We start from the raw sequence: 27,305 nt of genomic DNA, 5'->3' as shown, positions 1-27,305 counted from the left end.
AAGCCACCTTGGGAGAGGGTAAGGAGGGTGGAGAGATGGAGACCGGGTGGGACGTGGGAATACAGGCACGGCAGTGGGCGGGTGTGGGAGAGGATGGGCGAGACAAGTGGGTGAGGAGGATCGAGTTTACAGGAGGTGTACAGGATCCGTATCCTTTCAAGGAAAAGGAGGAGGTGGGGGAACGGAATGTCGTACAGGATCCGTGTGGGGGAGAGGAGACGGATGCGATAGGCAAGGCAGAGAGCGTGGCGTTCAAGGATTTGAGGAGGAGAGGAGATTTAGTGTTTAACGTCCCGTCGACAACGAGGTCATTAGAGACGGAGCGCAAGCTCGGATTAGGGAAGGATGGGGAAGGAAATCGGCCGTGCCCTTGCAAAGGATCCATCCCGGCATTTGCCTGAAGCGATTTAGGGAAATCACGGAAAACCTAAATCAGGATGGCCGGAGATGGGATTGAACCGTCGTCCTCCCGAATGCGAAGGATTTGAAGGGATTTATAAAAGGTAGGGGGGGGGGGGGGTCAGAGATCCAGGCCGGATGGGCGTAACAAAGGATAGGGCGGATGAGGGATTTATAGGTGTGGAGGATGGTGGAGGGGTCCAGACCCCACGTACGGCCAGAAAGGAGCTTGAGGAGACGGAGTCGTGAGCGTGCCATGGCTTGGATTGTCCGGAGATGGGGGGGTCCAGGAGAGGCGACGGTCGAGGGTGACGCCAAGGTACTTAAGGGTGGGGGTGAGGGCGATAGGACGGCCATAGATGGTGAGATAGAAATCAAGGAGGCGGAAGGAAAGGGTGGTTTTGCCAACAATGATCGCCTGGGTTTTGGAGGGATTGACCTTGAGCAACCACTGGTTGCACCAAGCGGTGAACCGGTCAAGATGGGACTGGAGAAGGTATTGGGAGCGCTGCAGGGTGGGGGCAAGGGCAAGGAAGGCGGTGTCATCGGCGAAGACTCGCTCCGTTCCACCCTTTATAGCGCGCTGCCAGTATTCCTACGTTACCGCTCGCCGCCGCCGTTGGCGCAATCTGGCGTCTTCGAGTAGAACCAGTCGTGGAGATGATGGGGCTCCAAGCACTGCCCAACTGATAGCCGCTATCAACGCTCATCAGATTTTCCCCGAGGCGTTCTTCCATGGATTCCTTAATGATGGAGTCCCAAAAAGATATCGCTGTCATCAGAATCACAGTTCTGTCATATTCCATTGAACATCCAGTGGAAATCAGTGTTCGACAGTAGAAGATTTGCTCAGTTGCTAAAAGGCAAGTGCAACGTTGATGCTCAGAGCAGCGTTCTTTCACCATGCGTGTGGTCTGTGCTATGAACCATAATAGCGGCTCTCGGAATAGCTAATTCACCGGATAAAATTAAAACCATATGGTCAGTTGTAAAGGAAGTGTCTGGTCAGCAGCATAAGGTCGACGATATAAGGTCAGTTCATGGTAAAAATATTTCTGTTACTGATAAATCAAATATATGTACAGTATTTAACAATCATTTTCTGAGCATTGCAGGTGAATTAAATAAAAATTTAGTTTCCACAGGGAATCATGTAACTTTCTTGGCAAATGCCTTTCCGAGATTGATGTCGGAAATACTTCTCTGTGATACAGACAAGAGGGAGATTGAGTCAGTAATTAAATCACTAAAGACTAAGGGCTCTCATGGTTATGATGGAGTGTCTAGTAGAATATTAAAGTACTGCACTGCACATGTTAGCCCTGTATTTAGCCATATTTGAAATTTTTCCTTCAGGAATGGTCAGTTTCCTGAGCGATTAAAGTACTCAGTGGTAAGCTGTATAAAAAAGGGAGAAGGGGATAATGTAGATAATTTTAGTCATATTTCTATACCATCAGTGTTTGCAAAAGTTATTGAAAAGACTGAGTATGTAAGGTTATTGACCATTTTTTATCACACCATTTGCTATCAAATGTACAGTTCAGCTTTAGAAGTCGTTTAACAACTAAAGATGCTATATTCTCTTTTCTCTGTGAGGTACTGGATGTGCTAAACAAAAGGTTTCGAACGCTTGGCATATTTTTTTGTTTAACTAAGGCATTTGGCTGTGTTGATCACAAAATATTGCTCCAGAAGTTGGACCATTACGGAATATGGGGAGTAGCTCACAATTGGTTCACCTCTTACTTTAGCAACAGGCAGCAAAAGGTCATTATTCACAATGTTGATAACGGCTGTGATATGGGGTCTGAGTGGGTACTGTCAAGTGGGGGGTGCCCCAGGGATCAGTGTTGGGGCCACTCCTGTTCCTTATTTATACAAATGATATGCCCTCTAGTATTATGGGTAAAATTAAAATATTTCTGTTTGGTGATGACACTAGCTTGGTAGTAAAGGATGCTGTGTGCAACATTGGCTCGGTTTCAAATAGTGTACATGACCTAAGTTCATGGCCTGCAGAAAATAAACTACTGCTAAATCACAGGAAGACACACAATTCAATAAAAGCTGACGTTTTAATTTCACAGAATGGGCATATGATTAGTGAAACTGAACAGTTCAAATTTCTAGGTGTTCAGGTAAATAGTAAGCTGTCGTGGAAAGCCCACGTTCGGGATCTTGTTCAGAGAGTTAATACTGCCATTTTTACTATTCGATCGGTATCAGAAGTGAGTGATAATTCTACAAGAAAATTAGTCTACTTTGCTTATTTTCATTCGCTTGTGTCGTATGGCATTATATTTTGGGGTAACTCTTCCCATTCTAAAAGGATATTTTTGGCTCAGAAACGGGCGGTTCGGGCAATAAGTGGTGTGAGTGCACGAACCTCTCGTCGACCTCTGTTCACGAGTCTGGGCATTTTGACATATATATTTTCCTTACTGTCATTTCTTATTAACAATATTAGCTTATTCCCAAGAATAAGCAACTTTCAGTCGGTTAATACTCGGCAGAAATCAAATGTGCCTTTGGATCGGACTTCCTTAACTTTTGTGCAGAAAGGTGTGCAGAATACTGCTGCATCCATTTTCAATAAGCTACCACTCGAATTCAAAAATCTCAGCAGTAATCCACGCACTTTCAAATCGAAACTGAAGAGTTTCCTCATGAGTCACTCCTTCTATTCTGTCGAGGAGTTTCTTGAAAAATTAAGCTGATTCTTATTGTATTGTTGATTGCGTTTATTTAAACTTATGGAACGACTTTTTTCGGGTTCATAAACATTCATTTTTATCTGTTATTACTTTTATGTTGTAAATTCATGTACTGACACGTTCCATGACTTTGGAGATTTGCTCCTGAATTTGGTCCTTCGGAACTTGACGTGTAAATAAATAAATAGACAGTGTGTGGAATCCCATTATCTTCACGAATTGTTCCAATCGAAAACGATAGAGTGTGCCAAAGGCAGCAGCCAGTGGTAACACAGAGGAGAGCTGAGTTCCGCTGTTGCACCAGCGAGGGCGCCGTCGCCGGGAAGTGTGGTCTGTCGGTCTACTTCAATTCTGACGCACGCGTGAAACACTCGCAGCGCGCCATAACGGGCAAGTCTTGGACAGTCAGCGATGGCTCACCTGAAGACGACTGGCAGTTGCCCAATCGAAATGTCTTGCAACGAATTACACGACGACCGGTTTCAAGCCCTAAGTTTGTTTGAACGTAGCGTTAGTTGTTCAAATTTCCCTCAAGACGTAGGGGGGCGAGGTAGCATGTATAATGGCGGCCCAAAACATCACACTTGGCATTTGTCCGCTATGCCACCGCAGAATACAGTCTGCCCGATTGCATTCAGCACGGCGGCAACGAACGTGTGCACAGCCATCACTGCGGGATAAGTTGAAGCGAGTCTAGACCGAAAACACTACATTTTGTCACTCAGCACATCAGTGAGGTTCTCGTATCCGTTGCAGTCTGTGGCGTTGGTGGGTTCTGGTCAGTGGAGACCAACGCCTGCTACCACTATGGGACTTAACTGCTGAGGTCATCAGTCCCCTAGAACTTAGAACTACTTAAACCTAACCAACCTAAGGACATCACACACATCCATGCCCGAGGCAGGATTCGAACCTGCGACCGTAGCGGCCGCGCGGTTCAAGACTGCAGCGCCTAGAACCGCTCGGCCACCCAAGGCCGGCGAAATGAAACAAATTTCGGGTGGAGGGCGATTGCTTCATCTCTTTAGAAAAACGACAAAATTCTGCAACGTGTTTTTTTATTTCTTTAGGTTCAAAATTAAACACTTGCCATCAGCCCGTATTTAATTAACGAGTAATACCGCTGTCCTCAGCTCACAGTTCAGACAACCCAGTACACACAAAAGGCAGCCAGGAATGTACTTAAGCCCGACCCGAATTATTCGCAATTTACAGTCATTACTCTGCTGCAATATACGAGTTTCACATTTGGTCCTTTTTCAGTGGATTTCTAATAAAAATTGCTCGCCAAATATTCCATAGACAATTGTGAAACATGCCACGCGGATTTTATAAAGGCCAAAAGTTCACACGCGTTTATCTCTCTAACAAATCACTTCACCAAGCTCAAATTTTCACAATCTGTCCGTAAATGCAACTGTTTTCACGGCAATACAATCCGGACGCGAGAAACCAATAACTTCTTCATTTTACTCATAATGTAGGCGGACACGTCCAACATGACCTGCACGTCCGATAGCTAGCCATCAACTACCTGAATGCTGCTCCTCTCACAGCCTATTGCTACCTGAAATGCGCGGGAAATGCTTAACTCTGATTGGTTGTTCAAAATTACCAGTCAAACAAAACAATATTTAGAGATCATTTCGGCTAAAACTGTCCCACGCCAGTCATTATTCACAGATGCATTTACGTCACTTCATCATGCAAATATTAATAAAATGTTTTACAAAACCAAACGAAAAGAAAACTAATCTTGAAAAAACTTTAGAAAACTATTACTCTGTGAATGGCCATTCTGGCTGCCTTCTTACAAAAGCAAGTGCCCTTGGACATACGTCATTAGCACAGTGGGGAAATTATATTTTGTAATTTCTTGGCACGATTAGTGGGAGTGAGACAGCAAGCCATTTCAAAACGTCTCAACGCTATGGGCATGATTCAGAAGGAAAGAACTTGGGTCCCGTGTGAGCTGAAACCATGAGACGTTAAACGGCGTTTGTGTGTTGGTGAACAGTTGCTTCAGAGGCAAAAACGGAAGGGACTTCTGCATCGCATTGTGTCCCGGGGACGAAGAATGGCTTCATTACGAGAACCCTAAACGCAAAAAATCATGGGGATATCTCGGCCATGCTTCCACGTCGACGGCCAAACCGAATATCCACGGCTCCAAGATCATGCTCTGCATTTGGTGGGACCAGCTGGGCGTCGTGTACTATGAGGTGTTAAAACCAAGTGAAACAATCACAGGTGCTCGTTAACGAACGCAATTAAAACGTCTGAGCAGAGCATTAAAAGACAAACGGCCGCAGTACAGCGAGAGGCACGATAAAGTGACTTTGCAGCACGACAACGCTCGACCCCACGTTGCTAAAGAGGTCAAAACGTCCTTGGAAACGGTAAATGGGAAGTCCTACCTCACCCGCCGTATTCTCCAGACATTGCTCCCTCTCACTACCACCTGTTTAGATAAATGACGCATGGTGTGGCTGATCAACACTTCCGATCTCATGAAGAAGTCACAAATTGGATCGATTCGTGGATCGCTTCAAAAGATGAACAATTTTTTTCGACGCAGGATTCGTACACTGCCGAAAAATGGGAGAAAGTAGTGGCCAGCGATGGAAAATGCTTTGAATGGTACATGTGTAGCCAATTTGTTTTATTACAGCTTCAAATGTTGGGGCGAAAACGGCGGAAGCAAAGTTTTACACCTTGTAGTAACATCAACATCAACATCACCCTGTACCGGTTGATAAAAAAGTCAGTATAAAGTTGAAAACTTAATAAACCATGAAATAATGTAGATAGAAAGGTAAAAATTGACACACATGCTTGGAATGGCATGGGGTTTTATTAGAACCAAAAACAAAGTTCACAAAATGTGCGACAGATGGCGCTTCATCTGATCAGAATAGCAATAATTAGCATAACAAAGTAAGACAAAGCAAAGATGATGTTCTTTACAGGAAATGCTCAATATATCCACCATCATTCCTCAAAAATTGCTGTAGTCGAGGAATAATGTTGTGAACAGCACTGTAAAGCATGTCCGGAGTTATGGTGAGGCACTGGCGTCGGATGTTGTCTTTCAGCATCCCTAGAGATGTCGGTCGATCACGATACACTTGTTACTTCAGGTAACCCCAAAGCCAATAATCACACGGACTGAGGTCTGGGGACCTGGGAAGCCAAGCACACGATCATCGCCAAACGACGCGAGCAAGAGATCTTTCAAGCGTCTGGCAATATGGGGTGGAGCGCCATCCTGCATAAACGTCGTACGTTCCAGCAGGTGTTCATCAGCCAGGCTGGGGAATGATGCGATTCTGTAACATATCGGCGTCCCTCTCACCCGTCACGGTATCAGTTACAAAACCAGAATCACTCATTTCCTCGAAGAAAAAAGGCCCGATTACGGTAGATGTGGTAAATCCAACCCATACCGTGACTTTGTCGTCGTGCAATGGAGTTTCCACGACAGTTCTAGGATTTTCGGTAGCCCAAATTCTGCAATTGTGGGCGTTGACAGACCCTCGGAGCGTGAAATGAGCTTCGTCGATCCACAATACGTTACTCAACCAATCATCATCTTCCACCATCTTTTGAAACGCCGACACCGCAAATGCCCTCCGCTTCACTAAATCGCCAGGTGACAGTTCATGATGCCGATGGAATTTGTACAGATAGCATCGGAGGGTTCGCCTAAGTGCCAACTAAATAGTAGTGTATGGAATGCCGGTGCGACGTGCGACTGCACGAGCGCAGACTTCCCCGTGTATAGACGAACCCGCTACAGTCTCCATTTCTTCCTGAACTGTCTCAGCAGCATTACGCCTTGTGCTCGGTCGGCCACTACGGAGTCTATCGTCTAAACAACCCGTGGCTTCGAACTTCTAAATCATTCTAGCCACAGCTGCATTTGTCAATGGACCTTTACCCGTTCGAATCCCCTTCCTATGGCGATAGGATCGTAACGCTGAACTAGCACATACCCCATTCTGATAATACAGCTTGACTAAAAGCGCCTTTTCAGGTAACGTCAACATGCTGCGACTGCTGGCGCATCTGATTCTCTCTCTCATTACAGCTCCTTTTATACACGATTGTCATGCGCAGTCACTGACGTTTTGCTGTCCAGCGCCATCTGTCTGACATTTTGTGAACTTTTTTCGGTTCTAGTAAAACCCCATGTCATTCCAAGCATGTGTGTCAATTTGTACCTCTCTATCTACATTATTCCGTGATTTATTCAGTTTTCAAATTTATACTGACTTTTTGATCACCCGGTATATCCATACATTTACAAACGACGGCGCCTATAACTTAGACGCTTCGTAGCATCAATGGGTGACGTTTCTGGAGACAAATTCCTATGTAAAACTTAATCTATTGAGTCTCTTCGACAACCTCCTGAAGTGTGTAACAAGAATTGTGAAATGCCCTGTACAAAGATAAAGTTGATTTTGTCTGGAACGTAATCTTATATCTAATACCGAAATGTCAATATGTCAGGTTTATCGAAACCTCAGCTTGAGACAGGGTGGCTAAAGTGCGCGACATTTACGATGGCGGCCGAGTTTAGGTTCGTTCTGCGCATCTGACGTCACAAAACACAGTCAGCCAATGAACAGAGAACGACGTTGCCAGAGCTCGAATGCAGTGCAGAGCATGGACGAGTGTCTTCAGTTTTAGAAACGTTCAGTCATAATTAAAGTAATTGAACAAAAGCAATGTCTTGATAGCAGACTTTCTTTTATAGAAAGTTTGGAAAAAGCATTCTTTCTACCAATTGCTTCATATTCGATTAACTAATTAAACCAAACAAGCAATAAGAAACTTCCTGGCAGATTAAAACTGTGTGCCCGACCGAGACTCGAACTCGGGACCTATGCCTTTCGCGGGCAAGTGCTCTACCATCTGAGCTACCGAAGCACGACTCACGCCCGGTACTCACAGCTTTACTTCTGCCAGTATCTCGTCTCCTACCATTCTGGAAACAAGCAATAAGCCTCCTAAGTCAGGCGATAGCAAGGAAAGGTGTTTGTATCATTCTCACTAACCGCTTTTTCGCAATAAAGAACAGCAGTAATTGTTTGTTTCCTATTGTACTTCGACGAAACGTGAGTAATTCATAGTCGTACCATCAGTGCTTGTTGGTATTTTGCGTGATATTTTAAAGTCCTCTGGGAGACCTATTCAATGACGAGCTGCGTTAGTGTAATGGTTAAAGTGTATGACTGCTAAACAAAAGGTTCTGAGTTCAAACCTTGTATGTTGCTTCATATTTTCTTTATTTAAAAACAATATCGAAGTGTCTTACTTCATGAATTTTATTCGTTTGAACGTAATTTTTTGAAATTTCTAGTGGCAACTAAAACCGACCATACGGAAAGTATACGCTACGGACTCTGCAAACTCTTCAAAATTTCGTTCAATGGTTTACTATATCTAATGCTGCACAATAACTGCGTTGAACATCGAAACAAAATTAAGTCATTTATGTGGGGAAGGTATCAGTCAAGAAGATGTGTAAAAATCAAATTTTTGGGCCAAATAGTTTTTTGTGAAATCGAATGATAAAGTGTGTCAAAGCAGTCGAAACACCATATGTCTGCACAGGCGAGCAGTGCAGTGACGACAAAATCGCGCACAGCGCGGAATGCGGGGAGCACGTCTCTGTAGCAGAGAAAGGGTTAATGCGGCCGTGGTGGCTTTAATTCATAAACTGCGCTCTCCCCCCTAAACGTAAGTTTGCGAACTATACTATGGCGCTGCTTCTCTTGGCGCGTACAACTGGCAACGCAGCAATCTCCCGCGTCAGGGCGGGCATGCGCGAACCGCCAAGATAAAAGAATTGAACAATAGTTGAAACAAAACGTTTAGCTGCAACTTGTACTGAGAGCTTTTGCCAGCTGCCTGCAGGGTGCTCGGTATGGCGTGTTGCAGCGTTCCTGGGAGAGCCCCTGGAGAGGCACGTGGCTTCGCTGGAGGTGCCGACGCGCGTCATCCGCACTGGGCGGCGCGTGGGCCTGGTGCGCGCCAGGATGCTGGGCGCCGAGGCCGCCGTGGGCAAGGTGCTCGTCTTCCTGGACGCCCACTGCGAGTGCACCGCGGGTGAGTCCTCAGCCCGTGACGGCACGTACACAACACTCCCACATCTGTCCTATAAAAATCTAATGTTATTAGAGTTGCGATCTACCAACACTCTGTTCGATAGTTTTAGTGCAGTACACAGATGGCGCAGAAAATGTTGCCATTGCCGGAAGTGTTTGTTCAAATGGCTCTGAGCACTATGGGACTTAACATCTTAGGTCATAAGTCCCCTAGAACTTAGAACTACTTAAACCTAACTAACCTAAGGACATCACACACATCCATGCCCGAGGCAGGCCTAGAACCGCACGGCCACACCGGCCGGCTAGTGTTGGTAACATTGGTAGGGAAAGAACGTGTAAGAGAGAAACTGGGAGCCAACAATTTCTCTTTGTTTTCTTTTTTCTGTTTTGAAAGATTTTAAAAAACTGTTACTTTTACTGACAGTTCCTACGTATTAGGAACTGTCACCAGCAACAAAAAGCAAATATTAAAAAAAGGTGTAAGCGAAGGATATGCTCTGTCTCCTCTTATATTCAACACTTACATCCTGGAAACTATAGACAAAGTTCGAGAAACTACTGAAGAGGCGATCAAAATTAATGGGCAGAAGATACACATGCTAGTTATGCAGATGATATTGCTGTAGTCACGGAGACAAAAGAAGATCTAGAGGAAGTCCTCAGAACAACTGAAAAGATTCTATGCAATCAGTAAGGAATGAGAATAAACAAGACAAAGAATAAAGTGATGGTATGCAGTACAAAAGCAGAATATGAACGCCTGAGAATGAGAATTGGAAGAGAGAACTGGAAGTGATAGAGGAATTTACGAGGGTCACTCCAAAAGAAATGCACACTATTTTTTTAATACACCTTTATTCTACGTTTGAAAGTTTTACAGTGTGTAGATACATCCTTCAGGAACAATATTTTCATTTCTCCACATAGTTTCCATCCCTCTCAACTGCCTTACGCCATCGTGGAACCAGCGCCTATATACTCGCACGGTAAAATTCTGGACCAACCTGTTGGAGCCACTGTTTGGCAGCGTGCACAAGGGAGTCATCATCTTCAAACCTTGTTCCACGAAGAGAGTCTTTCAGTTTCCCAAAGAGATTATAGTCACACGGAGCTAGGTCAGGACTGTAAGGCGGGTGTTTCAGTGTTGTCCATCCGAGTTTCGTGATCGCTTCCGTGCTTTTTTGACTGACATGTGGCCGTGCGTTGTCGTGCAACAGCAAAAGATCCTGCTTTTGCCGATGTGGTCGAACACGACTCAGTCGAGCTTGAAGTTTCTTCAGTGTCGTCACATATGCATCAGAATTTATGGTGGTTCCACTTGGCATGATGTCCACAAGCAAGAGTCCTTCGGAATCGAAAAATACCGTAGCCATAACTTTTACAGCAGAAGGTGTGGTTTTGAAATTTTTCCTTGGGTGAATTTTCATAATGACATTCCATTGATTGCCTCTTCGTCTCTTGTGAAAAATGATGGAGCCATGTTGCATCACCTGTCACAATTCTTCCAAGAAATTCATCTCCACCATTCTCCTACTGTTCCAAAAGTTCGCTGCATACCTTTTTCCTTGTTTCTTTGTGAGCCACTGTCAACATCCTGGGAACCCACCTGGCACAAACCTTTTTTAACGCCAACACCTTCAGTATTCTGCAAACACTTCCTTCCCCTATCCCAACGTAACGTGACAATTCGTTCAATGTGATGCGTCTGTCAGTAGTCACCAATTCGTTAACACTCTGCACATTGTCTGGAGTGTGTGCAGTACGAGGCCTGCCGCTGCGAGGACAATCCTCAATATTGCCGTGCCCGCTTACATCAAGTAACCTGCTTGCCCACCGACTAACTGTACTGCGAACGACAGCAGCATCTGCATACACCTTTTTCAACCTCTTGTGGATGTCATGACAGCACGTTATTGTGACGAACCTCAAGTGTAGCAGCCATCCTGAAGACATGCTGTGACAGCGCCACTCACGGGAACAGGTTGAACTAAGTTTGAAAACAAGCGAGAAGGATGTAACTACACACTGTAAAACTTTCACACATGCAGAATGAAAACTGTATTTTTACAAAAATACTGTGCATTTCTTTTGGAGTGACCTTCGTATTTTGAAAGATTTTAAAAAATTGCTAGTTTCACTGCCAGTTCCTACTTATTTGAAACTGTCACCAGCAACAAGAAGCAAATATTAGAAAAAGTATAAGACAAGGATGTGCTCCATCTCCTCTTATATTCAACGCTTACATCTAGGAAGCTATAGACCAAGTTCGATAAACTACTGACGTGGGGATCAAAATTAACGGCCAGAAGATAGACATGCTAGTTATGCAGGTGATATTGCTATAGTCACGGAGACAAAATAAGATCTACAGGAAGTCCTCAGAACAATTGAAAGGATTCTACGCAATCAGTAAGGAATGAGAATAAACTAGACAAAGAGTAAAGTGATGGTATGCAGTACAGAAGCAGAATAAGAACGTCTGAGAATGAGAATTGGGAGAGAGGAGCTGGAAGCGATAGAGGAGTTTGTTTACCTGGAAAGCAAAATCACAAGGGATGGTAGAAGCCTGAAAGAAATTGTGAGCAGAATACAGCAGGCCAACATTACATTTAATCTGAGGAGGAATTCACTCACCAGCAAGAACATCAGTCTGAAAATAAGGAAACGTGTCATGAAAGCTTTCGTTTGGGGTGTGGCCCTACGCAGATGTGAAACTTGGATAATTGGAAGAGAAGAGGGAAAACTGCTAGAGGCCCTGGAGATGTGGTGCTATAGAAGGATGATGATGTCAGCTGGAGAGACAAAGTAACAAATGAAGAGGGGTGCTTAGAAGAGTAAAGGAAACCGGATCCCTGTGGAGTCACGTTCAAATAAGAAGAAACAAACTAGTAGGGCACGTGCTAAGACGGAATAACATCATCGGAACAATAGCAGAAGAAGCTATTGAGGGAAGGAATCGGTGGGAGCGACCAAAGATCTCATATAAGCAACAGATCACGAATGATGATGGCTGTAACATGTACGTGGAAGTGAATTGGCAGTTCCTTTGCTTCGATTGTGTGAAAGTTATTTGAGAAGTTGCATCTATTGCAAGTAATGACTCAAAACGGAACCTAATCTGACTGTGTCTTTTCCAAGAGTGTGTGCTGAGTCGCCTAATAAAGAAAACGAGATTCTACCTGAGCTCACTTCAAGAACCGTAACACTCTGTTTGATACTTCTTTATTTCTCTGCTATGAAATTTGAAAAAACCTTAGCCGACTTCTGGTCATACGAAACGAAGTCCCTTGAAATGTGAAATATAATTCTTTCTTTTTCTGTTTTGGCTGACCTGCGGCAATGAACAACGCTCGAGCAAATGCTCTCTGGAAACTTCCGCTGTTGCTATTGGCAGCTACTAACAAGGCGCGTCCCTTTTACTGGGCGGCAAACTAACTAAACGTGAACTCGGTGTGCAATGAGTCCACGTAATGTGTGTGCATTTTAAATTGCAGTTGTAAGTCTTTATCTAATGGGCGACAAACATTGAGAAATGGATGATGACGTGGCAAATTGAGTTAATAGTGATTCCTTTAAAAGGTCTATTGGCAAATCTAGAAAACTCACTATACAAAAGTATTCATTATAATCAAGGGGCTCCAAAGAAATGACAAGCGCTGAAAATGCTTTAAAGCTGTTTGTTCAACAATGTCATGTTCACAGAATTATTACAAAATATATATGTGCATCGTAGACTACAAAAGGTAACATTAAAGAGTGAATCTTTCCTGAATGGTTCAAATGGCTCTGAGCACTATGGGACTTAACATCTATGGTCATCAGTCCCCTAGAACTTAGAACTACTTAAACCTAACTAACCTAAGGACAGCACACAACACCCAGCCATCACGAGGCAGAGAAAATCCCTGACCCCGCCGGGAATCGAACCCGGGAACCCGGGCGTGGGAAGCGAGAACGCTACCGCACGACCACGAGATGCGGGCTAATCTTTCCTGAATCTTCGCTAAGTAAGAAGAGGAGGAAAGTTCCGTGTTGGATACTAAATTGTTATTGTAGTGTGGAGGCAGCAGCTCGCGCGCAATTAAAGCAAAGAAAATTAATTGTTACCCTATTATAAAGCTTTCGTGAAATCGATCAAAAAGTCTCTTTCTCTCACAGTACAATCAAAAACCGTATTATAAAATCTGTTTCCCCAATATACATAAATTTTCTACATTCCCATCATCCCGCTCTTTCGACTGGGGCTCACTTCTCGATTATCCCCTGCGGACTAAATTTTTCTGAGGCCGGCATCCGTGCGGAGCGGCCGGTGGGGAGATGCTATTGCAGACGCGCACTGTCGCAGACGACACTGAGCGCTGTTTTCTGTTCAGATGGCTCTTGAGAACTATGGAACTTAACTTCTGAGGTCACCAGTCCCCTAGAACTTAGAACTACTTAAACCTAACTAACCTAAGGACATCACACACATCCATGCCCGAGGCAGGATTCGAACCTGCGACCGTAGCGGTCACGTGGTTCCAGACTGTAGCGCCTAGAACCGCTCGGCCACCCTGGCCGGCTCTGTTTCTTGTATCCAAGCTATAAGGGAACCTCATAGTGCACAGGTATCAGCAACCCTTTCAGTTTGTTCGTTTTGTTGGTTGGTTGATTTGGGGCGAGGGGACGAAACAGCGAGGTCATTGACCCCATCGCATTAGGTAAGGAAGTCGACCGTGCCCTTTCAAAGGAAGCATGCCGACATTTGCTTCAGGCGATTTAGGAAAATCACGGAAAACTTAAATCACAATGGCTGGACGCGGGTTTGAACCGTCGACCTCTCGAATGAGAATCCAGTGTGCTAACCACTGCGCCACCTCGCTTGGTATTTTTTTGTTTGTTTATTTTTCACGTAATTAGAACCGCCTATCGTGCACCGTTAGTCCATTGCGTGTTTTATACCCATGACAGATTATCAGAGAGCCAGTGGGGATTTTCTGCATGTTATTGCTATACACAAAGTATCTCTGAAAAATCGGTGAATAGTCTCAGAAAATAAGGGAAACAAGATTTAAAAACAAAATACCGTTTCTGACCTTGCAAGTAATCGTGATTAGGTACAACACACTTCTGACATTGGTTGTGAATCCGTTGGAAATTATCAGCAAACGCTTCCTGTGGAATCGCTCAAAGCACTATGGTTGCGCGTCGCTGGATACCCGTAAACGTCCGTGAACAATAGTGCTACACTGTCAAAGACAGCCGCTGAGCATCCGCAAGCATCCGTCGCAGTCGTCCCACGTTGCCCGTCCTCGACACCGTCCTTTGCGTCTCTAAACCATTCAGGCACCCACTTCTTATTCACCGACCCAGCACCGTACACTTGCACTAACATTCCGTGAGTCTCTTTCGTCGATTTTCCTAATTTGAAGCAAAACTTCATGTTAACACGTTGCTCCGTTCTGCGTTCCATTTCACAACCGCGACGGATGCTTGTGAATGGTCGGTGGCTGTCCTTGAGAATGCGAGCAGAAGAATTGAAGATAAGTACTATTGCTCACGAATATTCCCAGACGTTGTTCATATCTTACAACGCGTGACCATGGTGGTTCGAGCGATTCCATAAAGATAGTTTCTTGTCATTTTCCAACAGCTTTAAACCGATGTTAGAAGTGTGTTTTACGACGTGCATTCAAGTTCTAAGACCTCTGATTTTTTTTTCTCCAGACTGGAAAGAGATAGAAACATGCGCATTATTTTAAAATGAGGCCGCATTCATTGTCAATATGTCCCAGAGATGGCAGCACCGTACGGCAGATGGAATATTACCGCCAGCGGCGAGAATGAGAACTGTTTTAAATACTTAAAATGGCGACGTTTCCCTTACTTGAACAGCGTGCAATCATTCGTTTTCTGAATTTGTGGTGTGAAACCGATTGAAATTCATCGACAGTTGAAGGAGACATGTGGTGATAGAGTTATGGATGTGTTGAAAGTGCATTCGTGGGTGCGACAGTTTAATGAAGGCAGAACATCGTGTGACAACAAACCGAAACAACCTCGGGCTCGCACAAGCCGGTCTGATGACATGATCGTGAAAGCGGAGAAAATTGTTTTGGGGGATCACCGAATGACTGTTGAACAGATCGCCTCCAGAGTTGGCGTTTCTGTGGGCTCTGTGCACACAATCCTGCATGACGACCTGAAAATGCGAAAAGTGTCATCCAGGTGGGTGCCACGAATGCTGACGGACGACCACACGGCTGCCTGGCTGCCACACAGCAAGCAATGTTGACGCGCAACGACAGCATGAATGGGACTTTCTTTTCGTCGGTTGTGACAATGGATGAGATGTGGATGCCATTTTTCAATCGAGAAACAAAGCGCCAGTCAGCTCAATGGAAGCACACAGATTCATCGCCACCAAAAAAATTTCGGGTAACAGCAAGTGCTGAAAAAATGATGGTGTCCATGTTCTGGGACAGCGAGGGCGTAATCCTTACCCATTGCATTCCAAAGGGCACTACGGTAACAGGTGCATCCTACGAAAATGTTTTGAAGAACAAATTCCTTCCTGCACTGCAACAAAAACGTCGGGGAAGAGCTGTGCGTGTGCTGTTTCACCAAGACAACGCACCCGCACATCGAGCTAACGTTACGCAACAGTTTCTTCGTGATAACAACTTTGAAGTGATTCCTCATGCTCCCTACTCACCTGACATGGCTCCTAGTGACTTTTGGCTTTTTCCAACAATGAAAGACACTCTCCGTGGCCGCACATTCACCAGCCGTGCTGCTATTGCCTCAGCGATTTTCCAGTGATCAAAACAGACTCATAAAGAAGCCTTCGCCGCTGCGTTGGAATCATGGCGTCAGCGTTGTGAAAAATGTGTACGTCTGCAGGTCGATTACGTCGATAATTAACGCCAGTTTCATCGATTTCGGGTGAGTAGTTAATTAGAAAAAAAATCGGAGGCCTTAGAACTTGAATGCACCTTGTATCTAATGTCCATTGAAGGTGCTTTTGTAACTTTTCTTTCCTTTATTTTTGGAGACCATTCACTGAAACTTTCCAGACATGGCTTGTACCAATATTCCATTCGTTAAGGAAACTGGTTTTCAGAATTCCTACAGTTACAGAATGAAACTGTAAGTTGCGCAGTCTTCAAGTTTCAATGCTAACCCTCTTCTCCTTATTGCCGCGTCGAAAGACTTCGCGCCTGCAGACAGGCAACGCAATGAACAGATCTGCAATGCGGGGTGCTGCCGCGCCTTCACAGACAATTCGACCATATGACTTGCACGCACCTACTGACGTGTGCCGCCTAACATACGGTGCTTATACTGAGCACCTGCAATGTGAGGTACAAACTTCACGATACGCTCCACCCACTGATCTGTGCCCGTTTCCTGAACGACGTAGCTTTTGTGCAGTCGTATTCTGAAACCCCGGAGATACTTACGAATAACCATGTATCTGTCACTCCTCTCCGCGTTGGGAAACAAACCGCAGGATAGAGTTTTTGGTATGGAAATAATTTTTTCGTATTGTTATTTCTGACTGCGGTATTAATTAAAATAACCACACATCGATGTCTTTCACTCAGAGAGAAAAATTGGTATTGAAATGTTTCCCGAAATGACTGCAATCAGTAGCCTTTATTTACGATGGTAATCCCAAAAGTAAGGTCTCCTATTTTTTTATAAGTACATAGACCTGTTTATTTCTACAATGGTTTATATCATTTACAGCTTGAACATTTAGCCATTTTCGACATTATCACCATTTCTGTCGATGCATTTTTGTAGACACTGTGGCAGTTCTTGTATGCCCATGTCATAGCAGCTCGCCGCCATGCCGTTCAGAAAGTTATGAACCTCTTCTTTCACCTCGTCGTCGGAGCTGAATCGCTTTCCGGCCAAATGTTATTTTAACCTAGGGAACAGGCGATAGTCACTGGGCGCCAGGTCAGGACTATAGGGTGGGTGGGTGGGTGGGTAACTATGTTCCACTGAAACTGTTGCAGGAGAGCAACGGTTTGCCGAGCGATGTGTGGGCCAGCGTTGTCATGGAGAATATGTACGCCCTTGCTCAACATTCCTCTTTTCCGGTTCTGAATTGCCCGTTTGAGTTTATTTCCGTGGCTTTGATGAACAAGGATGCCGCCACTGGTGTGATTGTAGCTTGGTCTCAGGTGTAAAGTGGTATGCCCAGGTTTCGTCACCCGTGACAACTGAGTCCAGAAAGTTGTCCTGTTCGGCTGCAAGGTGGTGAAGAAATGCGCGGGAAGCATCAGTTCGTTGCCGCATGTGGTCCTCAGTCAGCATGCGTGGCACCCATCTTGCGCACACCTTCCGGTAGTTGAATGTTTCCGTTAAAATTCTGTGAGCGGTGCTTCCGGAAACCTCAGGAACCAACGTGCAGAGCTCATCCAGGGTGGATCACCGTGGATGCTGATCTTCACGCATGCTTTGGTCAACCTTCAACACTGTCTCCTCAGAAACTGACGGTCTCCCGCTCCTTTGTTCGTCGTGAATTTCGGTCCGACCAGCTGCAAACTCTCTACACCACTTACGAACATTTTTGACATCCATGCACGACTCACCATACACTTCCGCCAATTGGCGATGGATTTCAATCGGCGCAGTGCCCTTTGAGTTGAAAAACCGAATAACTGCGTGCAATTCGCACTTGGCGGTAACATCCAACGAGAGCTCCATTCTCAACGGCTGCCAAGCCAAGACTGAGCGCCTTAGCGCGGCGTGCGCATGTTTACACACAGCCCGTGAAGCACTCTTCGTAACAGTGTGACCAACTGCCGCAGAAGCAGAGTTCTGCACTTACAAAAATGTAGGAGACCGTAGTTTTGGGATTACCCTCGTACCACTACAGGTTTCGAATCGCCAAGCGATTCATCAGATGGTACATATTTATTGCATATTTTCACAATTGTGGGGGTCGTGTAGCTGTGACAAGATGTGAAAACGAAACATGTAAGTACTGAATGTGACGAAGTTTTTACATAAATATCTACTTAAATACATTACTTACAGTCATTAGTATCTGTTGGTTTGTTTTGATGCACACACTATTCAGGAAAACATAATGCTTGTTTTCCAGTAACGTTAATTTTATAGCACTTTGCTACAGGTAACAACTTCCGCGGGCTTTACAAAACGTAAGTAAACCAAAGAACATGACTAAAGTTTTTGTTCAAAGAATTTATGTAGGGGCACAGACTTTCTTTGTTGAGCACTCGCACTGCAAATTGGCGGCAGTCAGTATATTTCTACTTATACTGTACTATATTCATTATTACACAAATAATGTGCCCGCATCTCGTGGTCGTGCGGTAGCGTTCTCGCTTCCCACGCCCGGGTTCCCGGGTTCGATTCCCGGCGGGGTCAGGGATTTTCTCTGCCTCGTGATGGCTGGGTGTTGTGTGCTGTCCTTAGGTTAGTTAGGTTTAAGTAGTTCTAAGTTCTAGGGGACTGATGACCATAGATGTTAAGTCCCATAGTGCTCAGAGCCACAAATAATGTAAATAATTCTCGCCACGTTTAATGCTTAGATGTTTCGTTTTTACGTCTTGCCACTGCAACACGACCCCAACAATGCTGTAAACATGCAACCATTACAGATATGTACCCTGTGATGATGAATCGCTAGGCGATACAAAACTCGTCATGGTAAATAGAAACTGAATAATAAACCAAAAACGTGACTGGCTGCAGTCGTTTTTAGAAACCTTTATTCTTCACAGTCGTAGTGTTCCTCATCCATAATGGTTGAAAGTTTTATTTTGGGAGTGACGCGTTAAATCTGTTTACCGGTCTGCGTTCCATGAACTCGTGTTCTACCTACTGCACTTCCTAAGCAGGGCTCCCGCTCACAACTTTATTTCCGTCAGTACCTTTCTCCTACTTTCCAAACTTTACAGAAGTTTTTGAAAAATGTTAAGATTACCACCACAAGCTGTTGATAAAATTCTTTATGTGACAACCAGTTTCAGTAGACAGAAGACCGTCAGTTTCCTGTATACCAAACCGAAACAGTCATGAGTAGCATTATAAGATTAAACTATGTGGTGGAACCGGTTTATATTATTTCGTGACTTTAATTACTTATAAATGATATTTCAGGTAGATAAAAAAAAATATAACTCCAGTTGCCTATTGTCAGCGTAACAATTCGTTTGATCTCAAAAATGATTATCCCGGCTAATATTTGTCACTCTGCTAAAGAAATGTCCACTTGAGGTTGTGTCGAAATATTGTCTGTAAAGTCCTGTGAGTGGCACTAAATTGCATATCATTTATCAGATTTTACACAACTGTTACTTAAGATGGAAGCACTTTTCTCTAGCAAAGGGAACATTTAGTCACAAAATACTACCCGCGCACAACACTGACGTATGTCTTCCATTAAAATATTTCATGTAAATCGTCCGAAATAATAAGGCCTCATACATCAGCAAATAAGAAATTGATATTACGTAACGTGCTGTGAGCACTGTTTTTAAAGATTCAACCTGAGATGAATTCTGTCTTTTAAAGTAGATTCGGGACCACCGGTACACATTTATTTCCATTCATTTATATCTAACAACATTTATGTTTGTTAAAATTCTATATTCAAAACTGCCGCGGAGATATTTTTGCTAAAATGGCGGCAGACACGATAGTCAATTTGTCTATTGTTATTCTTAATTCCTTTTATATCAGGTTAATATATTCAGATAAGTCTTTAAGCCTTTTCCTCTCTATTCTTTAGCATTTAAAATTATTCTTAATGAAAAATGCTTCATATTTTTTGTACCAGCTACTAGAAAACCCCGGCGTAAGTACTCCGCCTCCGCTGTAAGTTACTAGCGCTAATGGCAGCGCTCCTAATTGTGGAGCTGAAAATTAACAATTAAAAACATTAATTAGATTGGATTACACTTGAAATAAATACAAATCCATGTCTAGACAATAGCGATTCTATTTTTCAAATAATAATTAACAATATAGTTATTGGTTTTCTCTTTACGGACCTCACACGTCTCACGTCCGAACAGTTCATCGGTTAGCACAGGAAGAATAACTGAACCACAGTTAACACAGATAACAGAAAAAGATTATAATTATCGTTGTCTATGAATGTAGTTCTCTGATAATAGTTTTAATTCACACAGAAATTAAATTATTACTGAAATAATGAAATAATTATCGTCATTTTTACACGATGTAAAGTTGATGCAGTAAGTTGTTCTGAAAGCGGTGCTGATATTCAAGACAATAAAATTGGGTTAAAAGCTGTGAGCTATCTGGGGAAGTTAACCTTGCATTACTGAGCCACTGTTTCACCAGGTATCCGGTCTAGCTTACCAAATTCCCAACCAGACTAACATTAATTATAATCTTTTAATAGTCATCTTACAACAACTGGAGATATAAATATAAAAAGAGAATTTAAATAAAAAGAAATAAATCAATTTATATTTGGACATTTATTTTAACATTGATCATTGTTCCGTTAAAATTTCAGCATATTAAACCTGATTCGTAACTAAACTGGTGCCTTATTTAGGATTGTGAGTTTGTAATCTTACGGAACACATCAAATATAGAGCCAAGATTGGGAGACTGCATACAAGACTGCATTCATAAAATAACACACGAAGAACGTTGAGACATACGCAGGAGGAAATTAACCACAACCAACCGATTCAATTTTCACCCAAAGAAGTTACGTTCGTAGCGCAATCCTGTTCGTCATGAAATTACCACACACTGGTATACTAAATTCATACTAACTCTCTGTGAAATCTTCCTGAAAAGAATAGCTGAGGGCTACTTTGATGATTACACCACATGCTTCACGTGGTCAACTTGGTTCACACAAAGAGTGTAACTCCACAATAATTTCGATAATTAAGATAAATTACATCGAAACGCAATTTGCAAAAGAAAAACATCGAACTGGTTACTATCGTCTTACTATTAACCTGATGGGTCAAACAATTGTATAAACATGTGGTACTGGGTCTCACAAAGTACACCCCACATGGGTTGAACATAGAGAAAAGTTGCTATATTGAACAATATTGTCAAGACGAGACGTAATCTCACGCATATTCGCATTTAAGATTGATGATCTTAGTTACAGTTACGCATCATCAACATGTGGTTCCACTTTACTCACAAAGTGGTGACAAAGCAACTACTGGAAGATGTTCTGAACTTCACACTCGAATTACACTGCGTTGCAATTTAAAATAACATTAGATATTTTAGATCTAAACCTGAAATAAAGGTCATTAAATTTTCAGTTAGGCTGAACTTAAGAAATCCATTGTCCTACGGACTTAGCAGAGAGGCGCATAGCCAGAGATCTTACCACTTCAGACGCTCGCAGAGGACAGACAGGCCTGGGCCCCTACCGAGGGTACCTCGCAGATACAAACGGAAGTGGCCAGAGAGGCAGCTTCCTATACCAACATGACAAGGGAGGGACAGGACCATACGAAGAATAGAAACGTCTTTGCTTTTAGAAAGCGTAGCTACCTGTTCCGACGTTCGTCCTACTGTTCTCTAGCAGACAGGCTTGTCTGCTACCATCAAGCATGAAACTAGAAATACGTTTGCTCATTCATCCTTTTACACAGAAAGGAAGGGGGATGACAGTATCTTATCATATACAGTATACAAAAGAAAGCGGATGTAGGTTCTGTATGAGACTGTGTGACATGAATTACATATAAACTGTGTTTCAAAGTGTAGTAGTGTGACAGTTCGTTTCTTGTTTATGTGTAAAAGTAACACATTCCGCTGCTCAGTCTCCTCCCAGATAGTCAGAAACACCCCAGTAAATTTAGAAGTGGAATGTATGCCATAAATAACAACAGATTTGAGAAATTAACATGAAAGGAATCCAACAGAGACCTTTCAATGATACAGTCTTTTTTACACGTAGTATCGATAATATTTGTTGAAGTTTGTACATTTAGTTCATTTTACCATCTTGTGGCTAGAACATAGTGTCTTGGATATTACAACTGTCACAAATCTTTTAACTGATGTACATGTTAATGACAGTACATACATCCACGTAATAAAATGTCACATACTTTGTAAGGTGTCAAGCAAATCCAACACCTTCCAGGAAAACCCTGAGATGATAAGCAAATCCAGTAGTATGTCACATAGCTCCGAATAAATCGTGACATTAAATTAACCAAAGTAATACGAGTAACGAGTGAGCAAATGGAATACCACAGACTAACACAAGAATGCCTAAATGCATGTCATACCTTCCCACCGTGAGACAGACGCAGTTCCAAGGGGATAAACGAGAACAGAAGCCGAGAGCAGAACCGTGTTAAGCTAGAAGGCCCTACGATAAGGGACGGACACCCACGTCGCCAGATAACCACCAGGACCACCCCCCCCCCCCCAGCCCATGTTGAAAGCTAGAGCCCTCCAGAAGAACAGTATAGATCTTACGATAACACTAAAAGGGCCACACGAGCCGCAAGTTTTAGCATGACACTTTTTCGCGTCTGTGTTACGTTGCAAACGTTAAAAACATTGCCCCACCACGAAAAGTATAACGTTTCTCATTGGATAGACAGAATTTTTGTAGGCAGAGCTTAAGGTTAACATTGAGACCCTGATTCGTCAGATGAAAACACAGCCAGATAGTTTTTTTGAAACCAACTTCGGTAAATTGCAGTAAGGAGAAGTTAGGAGATAGTTGCTTCCGAGACAGCGAGCTGGATGGAGCTGCGTCGGCCGCCGCCCCCTGACGAACACCGACAAGGTAATGAACGCACGCGATGCCGCATTTTTGAGCGCATAAGGTTTCACTCAGAACTGCAGAAGTCTCGTCTGTTACATCCCCTTTTTACGTAATACTAGGGTCGATCGTCAATTGAAGCTCATGGTATTCACATTTGCTACGTAAGTTAAAATCTGAAACGCGATAATTTTTCTGTTATATAATTATTGAGAAGCCACATCAGCCACTGTAATTTACGACGAGTTAGATAAGTAATGAAAGATAATTGAGGGTCACTGTAGACCATTTTGAGAGTTTTCTCTTTTGTGAAACTTAATTTAAACCTAGATTGTAGATGTGATATGGCATAGGTCATCCTTCGATCCATTGTAGAACTTGGAAACCCATTCAGGGAATATTCGTTCACATTTGTGTTGAACGCAGTTGGTTTTTATCATCCTGTATTAAAACATTTCCTTTTATCAATAGTGCAATTTATAAACAATGTTTTGTGAGTAGAATAAAATTTCCAATGGTAAACTTAACTGCTTTTTCGACGTTATTTTACCAGATAACTAAAAATCGGAAAGCCTTGAACCCCTTCCACTAAATTTAGTTAGTATTAAGATTCTTTTACAGGGAGTGCAGTGGAGCTGACGCTGAAATCATTAAGTATTTGGTTATATCATTGCTAGTCTCACTGAACTCTTCTGAACTCTACATGTCATGTGTGGTCTGGCGTCTCCTTACCAGCAACAGGTCCCAGGTTCAAACTAGTCAATTCCCTAAAAAACACGCTCAGAGCGTCGTTGCACGAAAGTGATAGGGAGACACGACATAGAACAGACAGACACCACGCAGAATGTTAGAACTTAGCTAAAAACATTCACATCATGATATTAGGCGAATAAAAAAACATTGACGTCACAGATGTTCCCCTGCATATGTTGCGGGAGTAGATAGGAGAAAGAGGTTAAGGGGGGAAGTAACGTGGTGAAATATTCTACCCTCTTGTATAACGGGAATGATTAAAAGCCTCTACTGTGTTCGCTTCGGCTGCGGCTGACCGTGTGTGTCGGGTGACCTCATCTGCAGGCTGGCTGGAAGCGCTAGTGCGTCGCGTGTGGGAGGACCGGCGCGTGGTGGCGTGCCCCGTGATCGACATCGTGAACGAGGACACGTTCGCGTACGAGCGCAGCTTCGAGCTGCACTGGGGCGCCTTCAACTGGGACCTGCACTTCCGCTGGTACGCACTCACCGCCGCAGACATGAGGCGACGCCGAAAGGACCTCGCGCGCCCGTACAGGTCAGTCCCTAAACTACCCTGTATGTGTGTGTGTGTGTGTGTGTGTGTGTGTGTGTGTGTGTGTGTGTGTGTCCCACCTCAGCATCCTCTCTCTCACGTGATACCTGGGTTGAAAAATAATGTCCCTCACTCTCCGAGTGGAACGCTTGAAGAACTCATAGAATTGGTACCAGGCTATCCGGAGACCCTTGAGTGCTGACGTCATGACAGTGAAATGGCCTGCATTTGCCACGTGGCTGTATGAAATCATTGCAGTAAGGTGGCTCGACGTGGAGGAGTGACAGGTGTACTTGGACGTGCCGATGCTCACTAACGATGGAAACACCCGAATGAAAACAATCGATTCAGTCGCCTGTTGGAAAAACAATGGACTCTTTCAGTTTCAGTTAACGTATCGGTTGGATTATTAATCATTCATTTCTTTTGGGTGACACCAGCCAGTCGTAGCAACTGAACGATACAATCCGTTGAAGTTTTGCGTATTCAGTGAATTATTCATTCTTCCTCTTCCACTGAAACCAGTATTTTTACTGTCTGTTGAAACACGTATTCATTCTTTCAACTGAGGCCATTTATTAAACTAAACTCACTTTGAACTCGTGGTACAGCCGGTAGCGCCATGGTATGTGAACTAATGCAAATTTCCGAGCGTTGGTTCAAATCCCACCAGTATAATTTTGTGGAAAAGTTCTCTTCGCTGCCGGCCGGAGTAGCCGAGCGGTTCTAGGCGCTTCAGTCTGGAACCGCGTGACCGCTACGGTCGCAGGTTCGAATCCTGCCTCGGGCATGGCTGCGTGTGATGTACTTAGGTTAGTTAGGCTTAAGAAGTTCTAGGGGACTGATGACCTCAGAAGTTAAGTCCCATAGTGCTCAGAACCATTTTTTCTCTTCGCTGATGACAGCAATATTATAGTCACTGAAAAACAAGAGAACTCCTTGCCGAAAAAAACAAATGAAACTCTCAAGGAAGTTCATGATCGGTCAATAAGCAATAAACTGATATTGAGCATAAAGAAAACTAATGCCATGAATTTCAGTTTGAAGAGGAAAAATGACAGTGTTAAATTAAATGTAGATGACACCTCTATAGACTGTGTAACAAATGCAAAATTGCTAGGAATGAATATTGATTCTCAGTGGAAGTGGTGTGAGCACACAAAGGTACTCGCAAACAGAATGTCATCATCATGTTATGCCCTTAGAATCCTATCAGTGTGTAACATGCACTATCTTTTAGTTACATATTATTCATATGTACACTCAATTCTTAGCTGTGGCATTCTTTTTTGGGGAACAAATGCACAAAATGTGAACACAATTTTCAAACTCCAGAAAAGAGACACAAGAATAATAAACTAAAATACTAGTTGAGCTCATTGCAAAGATCTGTTCAAAACACTGGGGATTTTAACTGCTCCATGTAAATGCATTTACCAGTCAGTTGTACACATCAAAAATAACATTGGTAATTACTGCATAAACAGCTCTGTCCATGACCATGCAACAAGAGATAGACTCAACTTAAATTTACCAAGAAAAAATAAACATAAAACTCAAAACAGCATTTTCTACCAAGGAATAAAACTGTACAATAAATTACCGAAAGAAATTAAAGAAATTGCAAAAATACATATATTTAAAAAGGCAGCTAAAAAGTACCTGTTACGCAATACATTTTATACATTGTAGGATTACTTATCTAAAACAGAGTAGCGGTTTGATAAAAAATATTGTACAACTAAATGATAGCGAATGGGAAGTTGCGGTACGGAAAATGGCCCAGAGATCTCTCTCTCTCTCTCTCTCTCTCTCTCTCTCTCTCTCTCTCTCTCTCTCTCTCTCTCTCTCTCTCTCTCTCTCTCTCTCTGTGTGTGTGTGTGTGTGTGTGTGTGTGTGTGTGTGTGTGTGTGTGTGTGTGTGTGTGTGTGCGTGCGTGTGTGTGAGTGAAGTGTCATGAAACAGTGTGTGCAGTGAATGATAGTGAGATATGAATGAACAGTGTGGCCTTACATTATTTAATAAGTTATTTGTAAAAAAAAGTATTGTATACCAGGGATAAATCTAATGATCATGTCTAACTTGAAGTCTGTAAACATATGTGTATACGAATTAGCTTATTTTAAATTGGTCTAAACTTGTAAATACTTTGACATGTCCTATATCCTTGTAAAAAGAGATCCATAGACGAATAAAGCTACTACTACTACTAAATCAGTGGTATACAGCTGGGGTACACACACCCCCAGAGGATACCTTACCCCCAGGGATAGGTGATGACATCTCAAGGTGTACGCCAAAGTTAAAGTAAGCATTATATACTGAGGTGAAAAAAGTCACGGGATAGTTCTAATATCGTGTCGGACCTCCATTTTCCCGGCGTAGTGCAGCAACTCGATGTGCATGGACTCAACAAGTCGTCGAAAGTCCTCTGAAGAAATATTGAGCCATGCTGCCTCTATTGCCGTCCATAATTGCAAAAGTGTTACAGGTGCAGGATTTTGTGCACGAACTTACCTCTCGGTTGTGTCTCATAAATGATCGACGGTATTCATGTTGGGCGACCTGGATGGCGATACCATTTGATCGAACTGTCTAGAATGTCCTTCAAACCAATTGAGCACAATTGTGGCCCGGTGGCATGGGGCATTGTCATCCATAAAAACTTAATCATTGTTTGGGAACATGAAGTCCATGAATGGCTGAAAATCGTCTTCAAGTAGCCGAATGTAATCATTCTCACCCCATTATCCGTTCAGTTGGACCAAGAACCCAGTCCATTCCATGTAAACACACCCCATATCATTATGGAGCCACCACCAACTTGCTCATTGCCTTCTTGACACTTGGGTCCACGGCTTCATGGTGTCTGCGCCACACTAGAACCCTACCATCCCCTTTGACAACTGAAATGGAACCCATCTGACTAGGCCACGGTTTTCTAGTCGTCGAGGGTCCAACCTATAAGGTTACGAGGCCAGGAGAGATGCTGCAGGCGATCTCGTGCTGTTAGCAAAAGTTCTCGC

The 27,305-nt window shown here is 43.4% G+C and overlaps 1 protein-coding gene across 1 annotated transcript in view; it reads left to right on the top strand.

Annotated features, from left to right (window-relative positions):
• Window positions 1-27,305, top strand: part of LOC126458375 (polypeptide N-acetylgalactosaminyltransferase 1-like) — a 361,706-nt gene that overhangs the window by 236,333 nt on the left and 98,068 nt on the right. Inside the window, exons 6-7 of the mRNA XM_050095350.1 lie at window positions 9,066-9,233; window positions 24,072-24,282. Coding sequence (XP_049951307.1) covers window positions 9,066-9,233; window positions 24,072-24,282 — 379 coding nt within the window. The remainder of the gene's footprint in view (window positions 1-9,065; window positions 9,234-24,071; window positions 24,283-27,305) is intronic.

This window comes from Schistocerca serialis, chromosome 2 (genome assembly GCF_023864345.2).
Source record: "Schistocerca serialis cubense isolate TAMUIC-IGC-003099 chromosome 2, iqSchSeri2.2, whole genome shotgun sequence".
Classification (NCBI taxonomy): Eukaryota; Metazoa; Arthropoda; class Insecta; order Orthoptera; family Acrididae; genus Schistocerca; species Schistocerca serialis.
The sequence above is the reverse complement of the archived record's forward strand: the minus strand, read 5'-3'. Positions and strand labels throughout refer to the sequence as shown.